The following is a 20,670-nucleotide window of genomic DNA, read 5'->3' as shown; positions in this document are numbered from 1 at the left end:
ACCTTGGAGACCAACCAGAGACAAATACATTTAACACCCAGAGTAAACACTCCAATCAAAAGTACACAGACTTTCATGATCTTGGTAGCATTCTCACTGGGACTGATAATCCTGTGTTTTCTCAGGTCCAGTACCATTGTTTATTTCTGAAATCAGGCTCTTTCAATAGATGAAATCATACCTCTTTCAATAGATGTATATGTTTAAGGTGATCATTTCCCTCTCTTTTTTTTTTTTCTTCAAAAAGCTGTTACTAAGTCAAAGATGTGTATAAGAATTTCATTCACTGTCTCTCCTGTTCCTTGCCTCACATTTGTTCTTCACTCACCTTGAACTGGGATTCCGTTCCTTGAAGTCACTAAAAATGCCCTTTTCGAGGGCATCAACTTCCAACCCTGCCTGCAGCTCACCTTCAGTTTACTTGACCTTGCAGGAGCTTCTGCCAAAACTGACCTTCCCCTCTTCCTTAAACCCTATCTTCTTTTGGCCTCCAACCTACTACAGACCCCCATTCCCCCTGTGTCACGGTAATTTGGTCACTCTCTGCGGGTTATCCTAGCGCACCTTCGGAACTGATTTCCTATGGAAAGCCCAAGATGGCCCAGGAGCATTCTCATGGGGAAAAGGGGGAAGCAGTGCACTTTCCCAAAAAGCTACCTTGAAAAAAAGAGAAGCAACCTAAAGTATACTGAACTGAGAGCAGACACTTGGGTTTTCCACATCGTGTTCCCAATGCTTCCTTGTTAACGTTATGAATCCTAATTGAGATATTGATATAAAAAGGCATCACATATATGGGACATGAATACGTGGGGTTGTGGAACGAGTGGAATCTCAGGTGGCCAAAATAAAGCCAGCAGAAGTTGAATAGGGATAAATGTAGGACCCTGCACTTTCCCCCCCAAAATCCATCTGCAAGTATGGGATAAGCTTGGCGAAGGTGGAAAAGATATTATGGTTCCTTGTGATAGGTATACACAATGCGAAAACAGTACTCTGAAAAAAGCTACCAGATCTAAGGTTGAATTAATAATGCCATGTTAGGGGCGCCTGGGTGGCGCAGTCGGTTAAGCATCTGACTTGGTTTCAGGTCATGATCTCACAGTTGGTGGGTTTGAGCTCCGCGTTAGGCTCTGGGCTGATAGTTCAGAGCCTGGAACCTGCTTCAGATTCCGTGTCTTCCTCTCTCTCTGCCCCTCCCCTGCTCATGTTCTATCTCTCTGTCTCTCAAAAATTAAAAAAACGTTAAAAAAAAAATAAAAGACAGAAGAGGACCCTTAGCATCCGCAAATGTGATCATTATAATTTAGCTATGCACAAGATATTCGAAAGCCATTCTGCACTGGACTGTGCAAAAGGAGTTGAGAATTACAATAGTACTTCTCCAGCTTTTACATGCATAGATCACCTGGAGATCACCTTAAAAATGCAGACTCCCACTGCAGATCTGAGGTGGGTCTGGGATGCTTCATGGCTGAGCCTCTCCGGGGCTGCTGTTCTGGATTCAAGAGATTAAATGATCTCTTGGGTTGTTTCTAGCTCTCATACCACTCTGGGGTTGGCTAATTCAGCCAAGCTTTGGCATAAAGATCAGCAGACTAATTAGTAAGATCATGTTTCCTCCAGCAGTTTTCTGTCACTACTTCAACAGAACCCCAGACTCCCCATCCTGCATTCACGTCTTGGAGACGCTGAGCAGCTATTTCTAGAGGGAACGGGGTGCTTCAGTTAAACAAAGGCTTTTGGCTTACTGTAAAGAGAAGCAGAATCTTCAAGAGTTCCCCAACTGAAGACACAACAGATGAACAAAAAAGTTCAAATGAGCATCAACCAGTGAAATCTATTAAAGCAAACCAGTGGCTTGATTCCTCTGCCCTGTTCCATGCATATAATCTGCCACTGGCCTGCTTCAGTCATATTGCAAACGATATGTTGAAGACACAGTGAAATGCTTACCATATAATGTTAAAATTTAAAAGAAGAGGGGGGCCTGGGTGGCTCAGTCAGTTAAGCGTCTGACTTCGGCTCAGGTCATGATCTCACTGCTCGTGAGTTAGAGCTCCGCATCGGGCTCTGTGCTAACAGCTTGGAGCCTGGAGCCTGCTTCAGATTCTGTGTCTACGTGTCCCTCTGCCCCTCCTCTGCTCAACCACTGTCTCCCTCTCTCTCTATCAAATATAAAGAAACATTAAACAAATTTTTTTTTAATTTAAAAGAAGGATATTTACTTGGCATGGTCTAACTTTGATGGAGAGTCACCCTCTAAGCCTGAATCCTGCAGGTTGCTGGGCACTCTGACCAGGTGTCTTTTCACAGAGGCCTGTGGGGAGGGCTTTGCACAAGGTGGGGAGGGGTGGGTTGGAGAGGACAGTGTGACATCTCTTCCCTGGCTGCCTTGGAACCTTGCATTTGAGCTTCCGGGAGAAAATGTAGGTCTAGGTGACAGAAGGATCAGGAAGAGTTTTCAAGAGCACCTCCGAAGGCACAGGCAGGGCCATTCAAAGAAGGTGGGGCCAGCTCCCCATTCTGGTGAAGAAAACAGGTAGAGATAGGTAGGGAAGGTCAAGGAGACACAGTTCATCACTACAGCAGTACCCTTTTTTGAAAAAAGTTCATTTAGTTTGAGAGAAAGAGAGTGTGTGTGTGCATGAGCAGGAAAGGGGCAAAGATAGAGGGAGAGAGAGAATCCCAAGCAGGCTCCACGCTCACTGCAGAGACTGACATGGGACTCAATCTCATGAATCACGGGATCATGGCCCGAGACGAAATCAAGAGTCAGATGCTTAACTGACTGAGCCACCCAGGTACCCCATATTAACCCTTTATTTTTTAAGTTCTTCTCTATATTGTATTTTATCATGATATTACAGGCAAGGAAAATTTACTATATCTCCACACGTTAGTAATGAGGAAACCAGAACCCAGATTCTGGGTTAATAGACTACTACTCTCAAATAAACCACATTGATATACATCTTCTGTAGCACATTTTCTTTTACAACAAATGAGTAAAAACCAAATGGCCCATCTTTACTCTCCACTGTGGCTTACACAGGTTTCCCATTCTAAGTATCTTGGTTCAAGCTCAAGTTGCAGGGTCCACACAGTTTTCCGTTTCCTCAGCCCTCACCTTCTCGGTCCTTCCCTCCCCTTCCCACACCTTAGCACAGACCTCCCTCTGTGTTTCCTCCACACCTCTGGCTCTCTCTCCAAAGAAGTTGGCAAGTTTAGGGGGCCTCATTTGTGTCAGGAGAATGTTAGCCCTTCTTCCAGCTTCTGGGACCACGCTCCCAGGCTGCCAATACAGCACTTCTTTAAATGTGGTGTTCATTTCCTCATGGGGATTGCATTTCCCAGAGTTCCCTTTCACTTGCATATGCTGACAATTAGTCAAACTGAGGATCTAAACTGAAGTTTGACTCACGATGAACATCTACTTAAGTATAAATGGTAACAGGTCTAATATCTGAAATTTACTTTAAGATACTTCAGTATAAAGACTGAGACAGTGTGTGTGTGTGTGTGTGTGTGTGTGTGTGTGTGTGTTTCTTAGGTTAAACTACCCAGATGCAGCTAGTGTTAAAGTTGGTGAGGTTCCTCTGGGGGGTAGTCAGCTCGTACTCCAGTCAGGAAGACTGCTCATATTCCAGAGGTGCCCATCATAGATAGTGTTGTGTTATCTGTCTCCATCAACACCAGCATTTTGCTAATTAACAAGAAGTATATCAGAAATGGACAGAAAACCAGTGGGTTGCTAATGGCATGATAGGTAATAGAAACGGACTCTCAGGGCTCCTGGGTTGCCGAGTCAGTTGAGTATCCAACTCTTGAATTCGGTTCCGGTCATGATCCCAGGGGTGTGGAAAACATGCTCCGCGTGGAGCCTGCTTGAGATTCTCTCTCTCTGCCCCTCTCCCTTCTCCCACTTATGCACATGCACACTCTCTCTCTCTTAAAAAAAAAAAAAAAACAAGCAAGCAAGCAAGAAATGGACTCTCACTGGTGGTGAGAGGAATCTATAAAAGTTAAAACATTTTAAGAGAGACTTCTGGCAATGGCACAATAGAGAGATTGACAAATCCTCTCCCCCCCCAAAAAAATATGTAATTGGACAAAATGTTTAAAAACAACTGTTTTAGGACTCTGAAATCAACCACAGACCAACAACAAATTGAGGAGTTGTTCTTTATGAAAAGCTGCCAGGGTTTCAGGTTAAGACCAGCGGGCAAGATCAGCCTTCTGCCCGGGCTGCTGAACCCTTACCCAGCTCTTCACCACCACGGTAGATTACCAGGGCAGTGCAAGCCTGGGCATCAGCAGCTTCACTGCTAGGGACTGAGGGCTGACCCCATTTGGAGCAGAGAGTGGAAACACAATGATGTTGTCATAAAAATAGTAAATTCAACAGAAAACATATAAATGAATGGGGATTGCTTGAGGTTTTGCTGGCCTGTGATTGCAGTCCCCGAAGTGCAAGCTACATTGAGCTGACCATCCAAACACCTAACAGGGATGTCCCGGAGACATGAGTGCAAAGGAGGACTTGATCAGCTCTCCATACGTCCCAGATTTTTTTATTCGCAAAGAAGAAAATACTTAAGAAAATAATTTAACAAAAGAAATTTAAGACCAACACACTGCAAACTACAAAACATTTCTGAGAGAAATTAAAGAAGACCTAAATGAACAAAGAGATGGTTCATTTTTTTTAAGTAGACTTCGTGCCCAGTTCAGACCCCAATGCAAGACTCAAACTCACAACCCTGATATCAAGACCTGAGCTGAGATCAAGAGTTGGACGCTTAACCAACTGAGCCACCCAGGTACCCCTGAAGAGATGTTTTTTATTCATAGATAGGAAGACTCAATATTATCAGACAGCAATTCTCCCCAAATTCATCTTTAGATTCAATCCACTTCCTATCAAAATCTCAGCTGGCATCTTTTGTAGAAATTGACAAGCTGTGGGGTGCCTGGGTGGCTCAGTCGGTTAAGCGTCCAACTTCGGCTCAGGTCATGATCTCGCAGTTCGTGAGTTCGAGCCCCACATCGGGCTCTGTGCTGACAGCTCGGAGCCTGGAGCCTGCTTCAGATTCTGTGTCTCCCTCTCTCTCTCTCCGCTCCTCCCCCACTCACACTCTGTCCCTCTCTCTCAAAAATAAATAAGCATTTTTAAAAATTAAAAAAAATAAAAAGAAATTGACAAGCTGTTACTAGTGGAAATGCAAAGGACCTGAAACTCTCAAAGCAATTTAGAAAAAGTAAACAAAATTGAATGTCTTACACTACAGATTTCAAAATTTACTACAAAATGAAAGTAATCCAGACAGCATGGTGTTAGCATGGGAAAATACATATGAATCAATGCAACGAAATACAGTCTGGAAATATACACTCATACCTACGGCAAATTGATTTTTGGCAAAATGCCAAGGCAACTTTGTCTTTTCAACAAATGTTTGCGACTGTTGTATATCCATATGCAAAAAACAAATTTAGATACTGTCTCCTCACTGTACATAAAAGTTAACTCAAAATGGATCATAGACCTAAATGTAAGAGCTAAACGTTAAAACTTCTAGAAGAAAATAGAGGAGAAAATCTTTGTGACCTTGGATTGGGCAAAGAATTCTTAAAAATGACACCAAAAGAACAATCCATAAGAGGAAAAAAAAAGATAAAATGGACCTAAAATAAAATTTTAAAAACTTTGGCGATTCAAAACACACTATTAAGAAAATCTAGGGGCTGGGTTAAATGGGTGATGGGCATTAAGGACGGCACTCGTTGGAATGAACACTGAGTGTTATATGTAAGTGATGAATCACTACGTTCTGCTCTCAAAGACTACACTGTATGTTAACTAACTTGAAAATTAAAAAAAAATTTTTTTTTTAAATAGCTAGGGGCACCTGGTTGACTCAGTAGAGCATGTGACTCTTGATCTCAGTGTTGTAAATTTGAGTCCCATGTTGGGTGTAGAGACGACTTAAAAATAAAATCTTTAAAAAAATAAAGACAATAAAAACCAAAGACAAGTAATAAGCTGAGAAAAAATACTTTCAAATCACATTTCTGATAAAAGACTTGTATCCGGAAAATATGAAGAACTTTTATAACTCAATACTCCAAAAACAGAAAAACCCAATAAAAACTGGGCAAAACGTTGGAACAGGTATTTCACCACAGAAGGTATATGAATAGCTAGGAAGCACATGAAAAATTCTCAATGTCATTAATTATGAGGGAAATGCAAGTGAAAGCACAGGATACCAGTTCACAGCCACAAAAATGTCTCCCATCAGAAAGACAGACGATGTGCCGTGTTGGTAAAGATGTAGGGGAGCTGGAATTCTCATACACCACCGGTAGAAATGTAGAAATGGTGCAGCCACTTTGGAAAATAATCTCAGTCTCTTTAAAAAGTTAACATAAACTTCCCATATGACCTATATGCCGCTCTTAGCAATTTCACTCAGGAGAAATGAAACATGACTACAGGAGGACTTGAATGCTCATGTTTATAGCATTATTCCTAATAGCCCCAAAACAGAAATAATCAAAATTTCCACCAACTGGTGACCGGATTTAAAAAAAAATGTGGCTATGGGTGGCTCAGTCAGTTGAGCCTGATGGCTCCTGATGGGTGAGCCTAGGTGGCTCAGTCAGTTGAGCGTCCGACTCTTGATTTGGGCTCAGGTCGTGATCCCAGGGTCGTGGGATAGAGCCCTGCGCTGGGCTCCTCGCTAAGCATGGAGCCTGCTTAAAATTCTTTTTCTTCCTTTCTCTCTGCCCCTTGCCCCACTCATGCATATTCTCTCTCTCTCAAAAAATAAATTAACGAAATTAAATTAATGTGGCTATCTGCAAAATGGAACAATATTCAGCAATAAATTATAACAAACTCCAGGTCCACCCCACAATCTAGATCAACCTAGAAAATACCATTTAAACAAAAGAAGATAGACATAAAAGAATATACACCGTATGACTCTATGCGTATGAAATTTCCAGAAAAGGCAAATCAAAAAGTACAGAAAGCAGATGATTGCTTGGGGCCAAGGTGAGGGTGAAGGTGGGGACTGAGTGGAAAGGAGCCTTTTGAAGTCTTGGAAATATTCCACAACAGATTGTGGCAATGACAGTACGACACTCTAAATTTACTTAAAAAAACACTGCACAGTACACATCCGATTGGTAGAATTTTATGGTATGTAACTATACCCCAATAAAACCATTAAAATATGTCGGAGTGTCTCCTCACCTTTGCATGTACAGGGTATAAAATCATGCAGTCTGTAGCCTTCATTCTGAGGATGGTGATGCCACCTGAGGACTGATCCCTAAAATGTCCTGGATCCAGACAGAGGCTTTGGAAGGTTGCATATTGCTTGATGCTGATTCAAGGAAGAAGTCTTAACACCCCAAAGGACAGAAAACTGTAATTCTATCAGATTCATTGGGTATGGCATTTTTTCTTACCTGACTGCTAATTACGGTATGTTAATAATGTATAATGTGTAAGCTGTGCATCTGACATCATCTAGTGGGTTAGATTGCAGGGAGCAGTGAATTCTCATGTATCTCAGACTTCTCAGTGGGTACCATCATTCACCGAAAAAGAACCTAAGCATCTTGTGTAACAAAACCAGCGTAGGGAAATTGGTAACAGAAACCAAAGTGCTGCAAGTCACCCTCTTCAAAAGAAAACCCAGTGCAGCAGAAATGTAGTGGTGAATCAGTTCTCTTTCTGCTTATGGTGATATTATTCTAAAGCCGTAAGATGAGTTATACTGGCGTTTGAGGCGTTCAGAAACAAAAATCTCTCCCAGATCTGAGCTGAGGAGCAGACGCAGCAGGATCCGTCGGGTATTTCTCATGTTCATTTGACTACAAGCACTGGGGGTGCAAAAACCCGGGGTCACCGGTGTATGGAACATTCTAGAAATCTGAATACTTTTTGCCTGTGTGTGTTAATAAATGGCTGCCTTGAGATGCTTAGGAGGTAGTAACTCCAAATCTATAAGTAAGACTTTGTTAAATATAATCAGGGTTTTAAATCTGTATTCAATATTCACCATCAGTCATTATTTTAATTATAAGAATGTAATCCACTTTTGCTTTGTACTAAATTAGTAGATAGAAAAAAAAGCCCAGATTAATAACCTCTTCAAGTTATTCAGCACCTTCTAATTACTGGACTCTGTGGCTCTTCTGTCTCCATATTTGGATGCCATCTGTGAACACGAAAAGTATCTGGATTTCTTATTTCAGGTTGTCCCTGATCACGTGTTCTGGTTTAGAATGCGAGCTCAGCTCTTGGTCCCCAAAAATGTTTGTTCACCCTCCCCCCGCTCCATTTCATTACCCGAATTCTTCCGTGCTCCCCATCCTTGAATCCTGCCATCCAGCCTTCCTGAGATGGCACCCTGTCCTTTCCCTGCCACTGATGATCACTCTGCTTGGTGACTTCCCTAATCCCAACTGCCTGTGTGCCCGGATCCCTAAGTAACGCCCACCAGACTCCTTTGCACTCCTGTTGCTTGTCTGCACTGGGACTTCCATTCATTCACCCAACTAGTATTTACAGAATCAACACTAAATGCCAGGCACTGTGCTGGTTATTGGAAATAAGAACAAAATCTCTACCCTCAAGGAGAGACAGACAAGTTAACAAACAGTTACAACACGATGAGCCCGGCAGGTGTATGAACAAACTGCTATGGCAACAAGCAGGCACAAAGCCTGAATGGGTGGAGCCGGGTAAGTCAGGGAGCCACGGGTGAAAGAAATGCCTTTCCATGTACTAGATAGAACAGTGTGTTCAAGGCTCACAGATGCAAGCCACCATGTCCCATTGTGGGAACCTGAGATATCTCAGAATGGCCAAAATAGGGTTAGCAGTGGGAGAAGAAGCTAAGGAGGGGTCTGAGCACACAGCCCTGGAAGTCCTGCTCACAGAGAGTGAGAAGCCATTCAACAAGAATGGGATGAACATGGCCAACTTCACAGTCCCTAAACACATGGGGACTTAGGATACCAACAGCTTTCTGGGCTCTTATTGGCTACATCAGACTTCATCTCAGCACCTGCAGCTGGGCTGGTCCCTCCAGCAGAATTAGCCCACCCCTCTCCCCAGAAGATGGGCCCAGGTCCAGACTCTGGTTCTGTCAGTCTGGGGTTAGTTAGTACAATACCTCTCCAGGTATCTTTAGCTGGGAGCTGGTCTGCAAGGTCAAGACAGAGGTGTGTGTTTGGTAGGCAGTGTATGTGGTGTATAGGTGGAGGGAGTGAGTTTGGGTGGAGCTAGAAGGGAAATATTAAGCCAAACATTGGAAAAAAAAAACCCAAATTTCTGAAGGGAAACAGGAAGCAAATGCACAATGGATCATCAATTAAAGACAAGATCAGAGAAGGAGAGGGAAGCAGGTGAATAAGGACAGCTGGACTTTGTTGTCACCGGACCTGAGAAGGTGCAGATTGGATCTGGGGAGAAGGGGGTGACCCAGATAAACACAGAGAAAAAGGCACCTGTGGCTTGTCCTTCTAAAGGAGTTGGGAGAGAGGGATATGGCACCAGATAGTGCCCATATATGGGATGTATTTACTAAATTTTTGATGGATCCTGTAAAGACTGAAAAATAATCCATCAATCAACTGCTGAGCCCTACAAGACCAGATCTTGTCCCCAGATAGAAGGGAAACTAAATGTCATATTTGATCAGGAAGGATTTAAAAAAAAATCTTTTTAACATTTATTTATTTAAAGAGAGAAAGAGGCAGAATGCGAGCCGAGGGGGCAGAGAAAGAGAGGGAGACACTGAATCTACAGCAGGCTCCAGCCTCTGAGCTGTCAGCAAAGAGCCCAACACAGGGCTCGAACTCACAAACCATGAGATCAGGACCTGAGCCGAAGTGGAACGTTTAACCAACTGAGCCACCCAGGTGCCCCCCTATCGGGAAGGATTTTAAAGAAAGAAGGGCCTTTATATGTGACTAAGTCAGCAAACGGAGACTGAAACTGCTCATTTAAACCAGAATTGCAGCAATTACTATACATCAGCTGAACACTTACTGGTGACACACACTTGTTGAGGTGCTTCTGGGACACAAAGAAGAATCTGTTTCTCTGAACAACTTTAATGACACAGGCTGTGAGTGCGGGGATCCCTCACAACTTTGTGGTGTTTAGTATCATCTCCACTTCCCGGTGCAATGGGAATCACATGAAACACACATGAAGCGAACAAGGATGCTGCTTGGGTATAAGCGCTCAGTATCCGCGCACACAAAGCATTAGCCTCCCAGCTATGGCAGGCTCAGTGGGGTCAGTGTCCCTGATCTGCCTCCATGGATAAGTTACCAAACCTGCATTGCTGTATGATTGCATTTCACTGGCACGGCTGAGTTTACGACATTCACATAGTGCCTTTCAACCCTGGCTACACAGAGGAATCACCTCTGGAGCATTTTTAAAGTGCAAATGACCAGCCACCACCACCCCAGACCCCATAAATTATAATCCGTGGGGGCAGGACCTAGGCGTTGATGTTGTTTAATTCTAATGTGCAGCCCGGGGAGAGAACTGTACTAATTGTGCCTCTTCACCTGGAGCACAGAGAAGAGCCAGCCAAACAGGTGAGCTCCGAGTTTCCCACAAAAGGAAGCCTAAGGAAACAGACATCACCTAACAGGGTGTTTGGTGTAGAAGAGCTGCTCCTGCAGTTCCAGCTAACGCTGAACATTCTCTGTCTCACGGTCTCCCGCCTTTCCCTGCCCCAAGACTCAGCCTGCTCAGGTCATGGTGAACCGACATGACTAAAGGAAACAAAATATAATGGTAACATCTACAAATGAGACCTTAATCCCTCCATTTCTTCTCTGCCCATTATTTCTCCTGGAGAATTTTTTTTTTTTTTTTTTTTTTTTTTTTTTTTGTCATATGCACTTTTCGATTCTGTGGACTTCAAAAGCAAGTCTACCAACATCATCAAGAAATGCCTGGGATTGCAGCAAGGAAGGCAGCTGAGAACAGGGTCCTCAAGAGACATCGGGGCCCTTTGTACAACGGGGTCCCAGTGTATGTTCCTTGCATGAATGGATAAGTGAATTAGCAAACACAAGGACAAAAATTAGAAATATGGAATAGAAATAGCTATCTCACAAGAAAATATTATTCCCTACCCTAAGAAGGTATTAGCTATTTAAAATGCTAACTCCCTTTAAGAAAAGCTACGGAAGCTTCTAAAGGCATTTCGCATGTTTGTGAATATCTTGAACTCCCCTCCACCCCACACTTCTAAAATGAACAAAAGAATACCCATGAATCCAGGAGTACAGTTGTCAGGAGCTGGGAAAACTAGATTTTGTGCAAAAACAGAGATGGTGTTTGGATGGAGGAGGTCAAAAGGTACAAACTTGCAGCTATAAATAAACAATTCCTGGGGAAGTAACGTGCAGCATGGTGACCATAGTTAATAATACCCTGTTGCATATTTGAAAGTTGCAAAAGGAGTAAATCTTAAAAAAGTTCACAAGAAGAAAAATGTGTAACTATGTATGGGAATGGATGTTAACTATACTTATCATGGTGATCACTTTGCAATATATACAAACATCGAATCATTATGTTGTACACTTGAAACTAATATATATAATATGTCAATTATACCTCATTTGAAAAAAAAAAAAAAGAAATGCCAGAATTAGAGGTTCAGAAGAAAGGGGCTGGAAAGCTAGACAGGGGAATTCTGAGGGTGGGGAAAGAGTGCTAGCCGACCATAGTGCATAGTAACGGGGACAGAAGGTAAGCCAAGTGGCAGAAAGAGTTGTGGAGATAACTTTTCTTTTAAATTTTTTTTAACATTTATTCATTTTTGAGAAACACAGAGAGATAGAGTGTGAGGGGGGGAGGGGCAGAGAGATAAGGAGACACAGAATCCAAAGCAGGCTCCTGGCTCTGAGCTGTCAGCACAGAGCCCGACGCGGGGCTCGAACTCACAGACCACGAGATCATAACCTGAGCTGAAGTCGGACGCTTAACAGACTGAGCAACCCAGGCGCCCAGGAAATAACTTATTTATTAGTTATTAGCCAATCTAGGGGCTGGGTAAGGGTTTTATGGTTGTTAAGGCAACCCCACCATCTCTGGAGCATTTGTGGGCAGTGCCACCCCCCACTGCCAATGGTTCAGGTCTGAGCACAAGAACCTCATACCCTCAAGTTATTTGTGTATTGCATGAAGTGTAGGGAGCTAAGGTTTTGATCTTTGCAGGAAAAATACCCCTTCTTTTTGACCTTGGCTGACAAAATTCTAGGCAAGCCATCCAAAAGAGGATCAGAAGGCAACTCTGGCTGGGTGGGATCCCTAACTCGTCACAGAACACACACACACACACACACACACACACACACACACACACACAAATCCAGACACAGGACAGTTGATACAGGGCATCGTAACAAGGCAGCAGTAAGCTGCAGGCTGTGCTGGGTGGTCAGGTTGGGTTTTAGGTAAGAAACGGGGGTGCAATTAGGGTAAGGGGGTAATGCAGACCAATCAGACAGCTGGAAGTCCATACACTACTTGCAGTAACGGAGGAAGGAGGCGTTTGGGATAGACAAAGTTGTGGATAAGGCTAGGTAGTCCTGACTGAGCCAGACGGGCTATGGAGGGCCATGGCCGTGGCAGGAGTTGGAACTGGATGGGCCAAGGGGGCACACGATAACAGCAAGGCTTCAGCAGCACTGGCCTAACGGCAGTGTTAGAGCACATTAGGAGAAAGCATGTGGGCATCAGATTTATTAGAAGTGGCTGGGGGAGCCCTCGGCTGGCTCACTTGGTTGAGCATCCAACTTCAGCTCAGGTCATGATCTCACCGTTTGTGAGTTCGAGCCCCACATCGGGCTCTCTACTATCAGCACAGAGCCCGCTTCAGACCCTCTGCCCCCCTCTCTCTCTGCACCTCCCCCACTTGTGCTCTCGTATTCTCTCTCTCAAAAATAAATAAACATTTTAAAAAGTGGCTGGGGGGCACCTGGGTGGTTCAGTCAGCCAAGTGTTCGACTCTTGATTTTGGCTCAGGTCATGATCTCACACGAGATCAAAGCCCACACTCTGGGCACTGGCAGCACAGAGCCTGCTTGGGCTTCTCTCTCCCTCTATCTCTGCTCCTTCCCTCCTCTCATTCTCAATCTCTCTCTCTCTCAAAATAAGTACATTTTTTAAAAAAACCTTAAAAATATATTACAAGTGGTTGGTCATAGTTAGTTTAGACAGCTGGTGACTATTTGCAGTCAAACAAGGAGAAACAAATTTAAAAAAAAAAATCAGGGAATCGTTTAAAGGAAGGAACAAAAATTCAGGGAGACAATCTGGATAAGGGGATACAAAAAAAGAAAAAGAAAAGGTAGACGCAGCCAAGGGAACAGAAAGAAGGTCAGAAACTAGGGGAAATCCTGAGGGAAGTGATTGTAAGTGCTGGGCCTGAGGTAACAAGATAATCGCTGTTAGTCAAATTCTGTCACTACGAAAAAGTTGGAAGACATTTAAAAGTGTGTGCTGTGTAATAATCAGCATTGTGACGTGAGGAGCTCCCCCCTCCCCCCAAATGTTCTCTTTTAACCAAAAATGATCTGCTAAACTCCAGCATCTTCTTTATTGTTGCGGAGAATTTCCTGAGGTTCTGACAGGAAATTAGGGAACGGTGCAACAAAATGCAGGAAATACTTCAGGGAATGGGGAACGATGGCATTTGCTATAAATACTCATTGATCTAAATTTGACATTCCCACCAGCAACGCAGGAGTTTCTCTGGCACAAGAATTTGAGTCCCACTGCCTGCTAGGCCAAAAGATCAGACTTCAAAGATACTTCAGGAATGAAGAGATTCAAACTTCAAACAGTAGATTCAGAAAAGAAAAAAACGAAAATAAATAAATAAATAAATAAATAAGGCGCGCACATGTGCCGAAGCCAGGATTTTATGAATTTCCACACCGCAGTTTCTGGATGAACACTCTGAGGTAAATGCTTCCCCAGGCAAGAATGTCATCCACGGGGTGGATTTGGATTCTCACTGCCTCCATTGTCTGTCTCCTGCCCCCAAGCAAGACACAAAATCACTGGGAACAAGTTAACCCAAAGAAAGCTCTCCTGACCCAGCCTTGAAAAAAAAAAACAAAAAAAACAAAAAAAAAAAACAAAGACTCAAGTGGAAGGATTCTGTGCTATTAAATGGTTACTCTGGGCACTGTCACCCTCAGCATAAATTTAATTAAATTTTAGGGAGCTCCTGGGCGGCTCAGACAGTGGAGCTTCTGACTCTTGATTTTGGCTCACGTCATGATCTCACGGTTCGTGGGAGTCCCAAGTCAGGCTCCGAGCTGACAGCACACAGCCTGCTTGGGATTCTGTCTCTCCCTCTCTCTCTCTCTCGGTCCCTTCCCTGCTTACGTGCATGTGTTCTCTCTTCTCAAAGATAAATAAACTCAAAACAATGAAAATTTTCTGTGTCTCCCATAGGTGTTCCAGTAACAAATCATACTTGGTGAAATAACACACCATTCTAAACTTCTAATAGAATTATCCTCAAACTTGACTTCTTTACATCATAAATCTCCTACAATATACTTTTAAAAAGAATTTACTGCTTAAGGAATAGCTTGTCAATGCAATGGTAAGCAATACTTTCAGAATGAGTACAAGGTCATGGAATCGACTGGTGGCCTGCTTTTCAAATTCCAAAAGATCTAGGGAACACGGCTCCAATACCTGTCTGTCAAAGACCATGTTGGAAGGGACAAGTTGAAGGTGACAAGCGTCAACTGAGGTTCACAAGTATGTACATTCATTAAGTGATGTATTAATTCCCTGCAACAGGTGCACTGAAGTAGGAATGGGGAGCGGCAGTGGAGAGAGGAACACTGTTCATGTTCTGTCAGGAAATAACTGGGTCCTTCCTTACAGAAGAAGTAGGTGTCATAAAGTAGCTTGCTTTTAGGAGTTATGTGAAGAAACATCTATGGAAGAATACACAAGAAACCAAAGTAGTGCTTGCCTCAGAAGAAGGTGACAAAAGTCAAGGTTTAATCCCTTTCTATATACCCTTTAGTACTCTTTGGATTTTGTTCCATGGGCATGGATTATCTATACAAAAACTTATTTTAAGTTGATTGATTCGTAAGTAAAGATATTGATTTCAATTTGGCTCAGCAAAGTTGGGGGCTGTTAACTGCGAGGAATGTTGCAAAGCAACGAACATACAGATTATGAATAAAACTGTCCCTGGCCTCAAGAAGCTCAAGTCAGCGGGCGAGACAGGTTGGCGAGACAATTGTTTACACCACCATGATAAGTAGGTAAGTATGACAAGTGCACTGAGCAGAGAGACCCCTGGGAATTCAGGGAAGAGCATCTAAGAAATACTTCAGCGTCCAGGGGACCAGGAAGGTTTTCCAGGATGTTGGAACCTAAACAGCAGACTTGCCTGACACTTAACAGCCTGTGTGTCAGGAAATACTGGTTGCCTATGAGGAGGTACAAGTGTGCCTGAAATAACGGCCCTTAGCTCTGGGACAACAGGCCAGCCGGAGTCCCATCCTCCTTGGTTTACTCCCAGTGTGATGTCACTGTTATTTTGTGTATACATGAGAAACAGCGAGGGGTGTGGGCGCCAGGCCAAGCCCATAAGGTGGCGTTTCTAGAAAAATCACAGAGAAGGCAGTGCTGAGAACGGAGAAGAGGGTAGGAGGGAGGTTTGGTGAGAGAACTATCACAATATTTCATGGGAAAAATAAACAATTCCTGAGCCTAGTCAGTAGTGGGGACAACAAAACGAAACCAAACAAAACATAACGTGGAGACAGATTTTCAGGGGGTAAAATCAGCAAGTCTTAATGACCAATGAATGTGGGCAACGAAAGAGGGAGGTAGGCACACACGACAGGCGTAACAGTAAGAGCCATTGTCACGGGTTGTATGCCTGTGACACGAGGAGGTGCCCAACGCCACACCAATATTTCCATGTGTTATTGAATCACATGAATCCTATCCATTTTATAGACAGGAAGACTGACATTCAGAGATGTTAAGATGTTAACCAAGGTCATGGCTCATCAGAGGGACAGGTCTGGTACTTAAAGCCCAAGACTATTTGATTCCAAATCCAGACTCCAAATTGTGAAATGATTATGCATCCCAGAGAATACAGCTAAGAAGAGGGCCTCCCTCATAAGTTCTACCTAATATAGTAACAACGATGCTTGTAGATTACCTACTTTAAGGGCTAACCCTGCACTAAACACTGTTCCAAGCGCTTTTCTCGCATTGTTTCATGTCATCATTAACAGCCTCTCCGGGGAGGCACTATAATTTATTCCCATTTTGCAGATGGTGAAACCAAAGCACAGGACATTAAGTAACTTGTCTAATTCCGCCCAGCTAGTAAGGCCAGAGAATAAAACATCTAAAGCTTAAAGATCTATCTTGTCACTCCCCAAATTTGCTGCAGATGATAATGAATATCCATGGGACTTTATGAACGAATTATTATAAAATGGTAGTGTTTCGAGGATGATCACCTTGAAATAAGTGGGTATATCAACATTTTATGATACGTGCTTATATAGCAATACAATTCTAAGAGTAGCACAAGACTTCGCAAACCAGTACATATGTTCATTTCACCTCTTTGTGGCATTTGAATTCTTCATCACGTCATATTAGCTACAGTGGTAGGCTTTATATTCAATGTCTGGAAAAGAGGAAGGGAAAAGGAGTGGGCTGAAGTCCAGGATATATAGAAGATGGGCAGTGATGTTTATTACACACATCCTTGTTCCCAACTGCTAAGACCAATATTTTTTATTGGCCCTTACCTGGGCAATACAGCTCCAGAGAAAAGAAAAATGTGCCTGTGAAATTCCCTAAGTCACACGTATGTTACTGTGAGTACATACATGCTAAATTTGAATGCTATGCCATTTTGATGATCAAGTAAATGTTCTTTTATTCACACAATACATTTTACCCCTATGCTTGGAAATACCTATTTTTACTTTTAAAAAAGAAGGACTTAAAACAGAAAAGCTGATGAGCCAACCCACGAAGCAATGTTAATTCTATGTAATTGCTAGCTGTGGACTTAACCTTATTTTAAGAAACACACCACCTTTTATTTTAGACTTAGGAATAACTCACTTTAAACAGGTTACATTTCAAGGTAAATGAGCCACTGGGTCCTACACTGTGAGTTGTAAGGTGATCCAGAGAGAGACTGCAGAAATTATAGAGAACTGCTAATAATCTAAGGGCTGTTAGATAATGATCATTTTCAAAAACGCAGGCACCAGATAGCTAGCTCATCAGCGATACAGGTCAGGATTATTTTATTATGACCAAATTATACCATTACACGCATCATTTCTGCTATATATGTAGGGCACAAATTATTATTTTTTAAATGAAAACTCCCTTTAAAATGCCTGTTAAGAAGCACAGTGTTGGTTGATGGGGTGGAGACCAGCAAATGTGGAAGGCGGTGTGTGATGAAAGATTCAAAGGCTCCCGCTGTGGGTGGCTTCCCACAGCATCTTAAGCAGGAAAGCCCCATGAGGTCCCACTTTCTCCAAACACCATTCATAACCTCTGGAGCCAAGTGCTCGGCTCCTAGGGGCAAGAAAAACATTCGGGGCATCTCCTCCATCTAGAACTTTCAATTTCTGAGAACAATAAAACTGAGCCAAGCTGCACTCTGTGCACCGTGTGGGAAACTGGGACTTGTTCACTTTCAACAACCCCAGAGAAATGAGTTGGGCTTGCGGCGCCCTTTCTTGCGGCTCCTTTCTAGCACACAAAACTATGTAAATTCCCTCTATGTCCCAGCCCAACTCCCGGCAGAGCAGGCGCCTGGCATTCAAAGCTGTGTTGCCAGCTCCGGTCCAGTGCGTTCATCACGAATGCCTGAATGAATGAGACGGACACGTTTCTGTGGAGTTCACAACTCAGCACAATGCCCAAACACACAGTTTTCCCACGAGGGTATTTCGCATTCCGCCTACCTACTTTTGACTCATACTTTTTTTTTTTTTTTTTAATGAAATGTATATTTGTGGGACTGTGCCCATGGTCATATGTTGCACCATTACGATGCATTCAACAAATACTGTGACCGCTTAGCCAAGTAGAAGCGACGCTGGGAAGACTTAACCCTAGGGTCGAGTGGGGGGGGGGGGGGGAATGGAGTGATCCGCAGAAAGGGAAAGAGGGATTCTGTTTCTCTCCCGGCATTGATAGAAGCCTTGAAAATCAGCTTGGGGTTTCTGTTCTCCGCAAACCTTGCCCAGGGAAGCACGGAACCCTGCAGCGAGCGAGCATGCAAAGTCCTCCGGTCGCCGCCGGCTCCCTCACCCCGCGGCCTAAATTCGCGCGGGGAATGAGCTGGTTTGGCCACTTCGGGGTGGGGGGTGACACATAAAGCGCCCTTTCGGAAGGCACAAACTGTGGCTCCGACGCCGTCTGCAGGGCCGCACGGGCGAGTACTCCCGGTCCAGGACAGCTGGCGGGGGGGCGCGCTTCTCACTATGGCTTGTCCCCACTAGCCCACCTGGGCCGCGAGTGGCTCCAAGGAGCCCGCCCTTTCCCCGCCGCGGACCAGCAGGCTTTCCACTGCAGGACAATGAGGGCGACTCGGAGGATGCTTTTCCCATTCATTGCCCGCGCCCGGCCAGCAGCCCGGGGCTGCGAACTGGGGACCGCTGCAGGGTCGTAACGAGCACCCCCCCCCCGACCCCCGTCACGTACCCCCCGCCCCACTCCCACCATCCCCGCACCGCTAGCTTCAGCGGCGCTCTGGATCGCAGAAAACAGAGCGAGACCTCCCCGGAGCCCGAGGAGTTTCAAGCCCGAGGAGTTTCAAGCCCAAGGGTCGGACGAGCGGGCTGCGTCTGTCCCGGGCGGCGTCCCCAGCCCTCTCTGGCTCGGCCAGGGAGACGATTCCCACGGGCCGCGCGGGAGACTCACGCGTGCTGTCCCCCCGGGCCAGAGGTGAACGAGGATGAGCGCACCGACCCAACAAGCGGCAAAGCGGCGGGCTTTGTCCCGCAGCCGCCCCCGCCCGCCGGGGGACCGGAGACCAGGTCTCACCTCTCTGCTGGCACCGCGCGGCGACCCAGAGCAGCGAGGCCAGGAGCGCGACCCCCGCGCCACCGCCGCGCATCTTGCAGCCGCCGTTCGGGTGGGCTCCGGGAAGAAAGGCGCGGCCACGCGCGGGGTCTCTCCGCAGAGCGCGAGTCCGCCCTTCCCCGCCGGGCTCTGGCCTCCCGCCCGCCGGCCCCTCGGACACACCCCCCCGACCTCCGCCGCGCCCGCCCCTTCCCGCCCCGGCCCGCGCACACCCCTCCCCCACGGGGCCCCTCGCTCGGCCCCGGCGACCCGCGGGGACCCGCCGCTCCAGCTGGCCGCCCGCCCTGCGCGGTGCCCCGAGCGTCCCGACTCGGGGGTGTGACCCCCCTCCGAGCGGGAGAGGTGGGCGGAGAAAGTGTCTGGGAAGGAGGAGAAAAATCTGCTGAAGTGGGTCCGGGCGAGTGGATTCCGAGAAAGTATTTGCCCTGCCGACCCTTCCGGCCCCACGGCGGCTCCGCGCCCAGGCCGGGCCCGGGAGCCGGGAGGACGCGCCGCTGCCGAGACCGGCCTTACCTCGCAGCCCGCGCCCCCCGGCGCCCCCCGGCCGGCTGCGTGCCTCAGCCTTCGGAAAGCCCCCCGGAGTGTAACTGACCAGCGCCCCTCTCCCTCGCAAGGTCGCCGGCCCGGGGCCTCCAGACTCCTTTCCAGGCCGGGACTCGGGGCCTTAGCTAAGGATTTTGTGAAGATTTTTCTGAAAATGAGTTGTAACTTGTTTCCCACTTCATGTAAGGAAGGCAAGAGGGGTCACTTGGACTTAATTATTAGTTTACCCTTACTTACAGCGGGGGAAAAAGATGTCCCCTTTTTTTTTTTTTTTTTTTTTGGAAGTTAGTCTTAACACGAGAGTTCAACTGCTTTGTTCTTTTTTTTTTTCTTTTTAACTACATCTGGTCCTTGTTAATTTTTTTTTAATTTCCTCTGATTTTTTTCTATTAAAAGTATTCACAACATTTTGCAGATCTCATTTTCTCACAGTGTAAACCCATCAGATCATAAAAACCCCTTAGTACCTTCCCCCATCCTTCCCCCCCCCTTTTTTTTTTTTTTTTTTTGCCTGATAGGGAGATTTTATCTCATTGTGTCAATTAGTTTGACACCCCTAGCAATTCCAGTTTTTCTAAAGACACTTCCTTAAACACTTAATAAATTATTATATTAGCGATTATCTTTTTTTTTTTTTAATTTTTTTTAATTTTTTTTTTCAACGTTTATTTATTTTTGGGACAGAGAGAGACAGAGCATGAACGGGGGAGGGGCAGAGAGAGAGGGAGACACAGAATTGGAAACAGGCTCCAGGCTCTGAGCCATCAGCCCAGAGCCCAACGCGGGGCTCGAACTCACGGACCGCGAGATCGTGACCTGGCTGAAGTCGGACGCTTAACCGACTGCGCCACCCAGGCGCCCCGCGATTATCTTTTAAAAATCATAGAGGTAAAGAACAAAAAGGTAGAATTGGGCCCTTTAAAAAGGATTTGTTATGGGACACC

The 20,670-nt window shown here is 45.2% G+C and overlaps 1 protein-coding gene across 2 annotated transcripts in view; it reads right to left on the bottom strand.

Moving 5' to 3' along the window:
• Window positions 1–19,537, bottom strand: part of LAMA1 (laminin subunit alpha 1) — a 168,478-nt gene extending 148,941 nt beyond the window's left edge. For both annotated transcript variants that reach the window (XM_045459554.1, XM_045459555.1), the window contains exon 1: window positions 19,145–19,537. In XM_045459554.1, the coding sequence (XP_045315510.1) occupies window positions 19,145–19,217 (73 nt within the window). In that variant the 5' untranslated portion in view covers window positions 19,218–19,537. The remainder of the gene's footprint in view (window positions 1–19,144) is intronic.
• Between the last annotated feature and the right edge of the window lie 1,133 nt (window positions 19,538–20,670).

The sequence above is a fragment of the Leopardus geoffroyi genome, chromosome D3 (genome assembly GCF_018350155.1).
Source record: "Leopardus geoffroyi isolate Oge1 chromosome D3, O.geoffroyi_Oge1_pat1.0, whole genome shotgun sequence".
Taxonomy (NCBI): Eukaryota; Metazoa; Chordata; class Mammalia; order Carnivora; family Felidae; genus Leopardus; species Leopardus geoffroyi.
The sequence above is the reverse complement of the archived record's forward strand: the minus strand, read 5'-3'. Positions and strand labels throughout refer to the sequence as shown.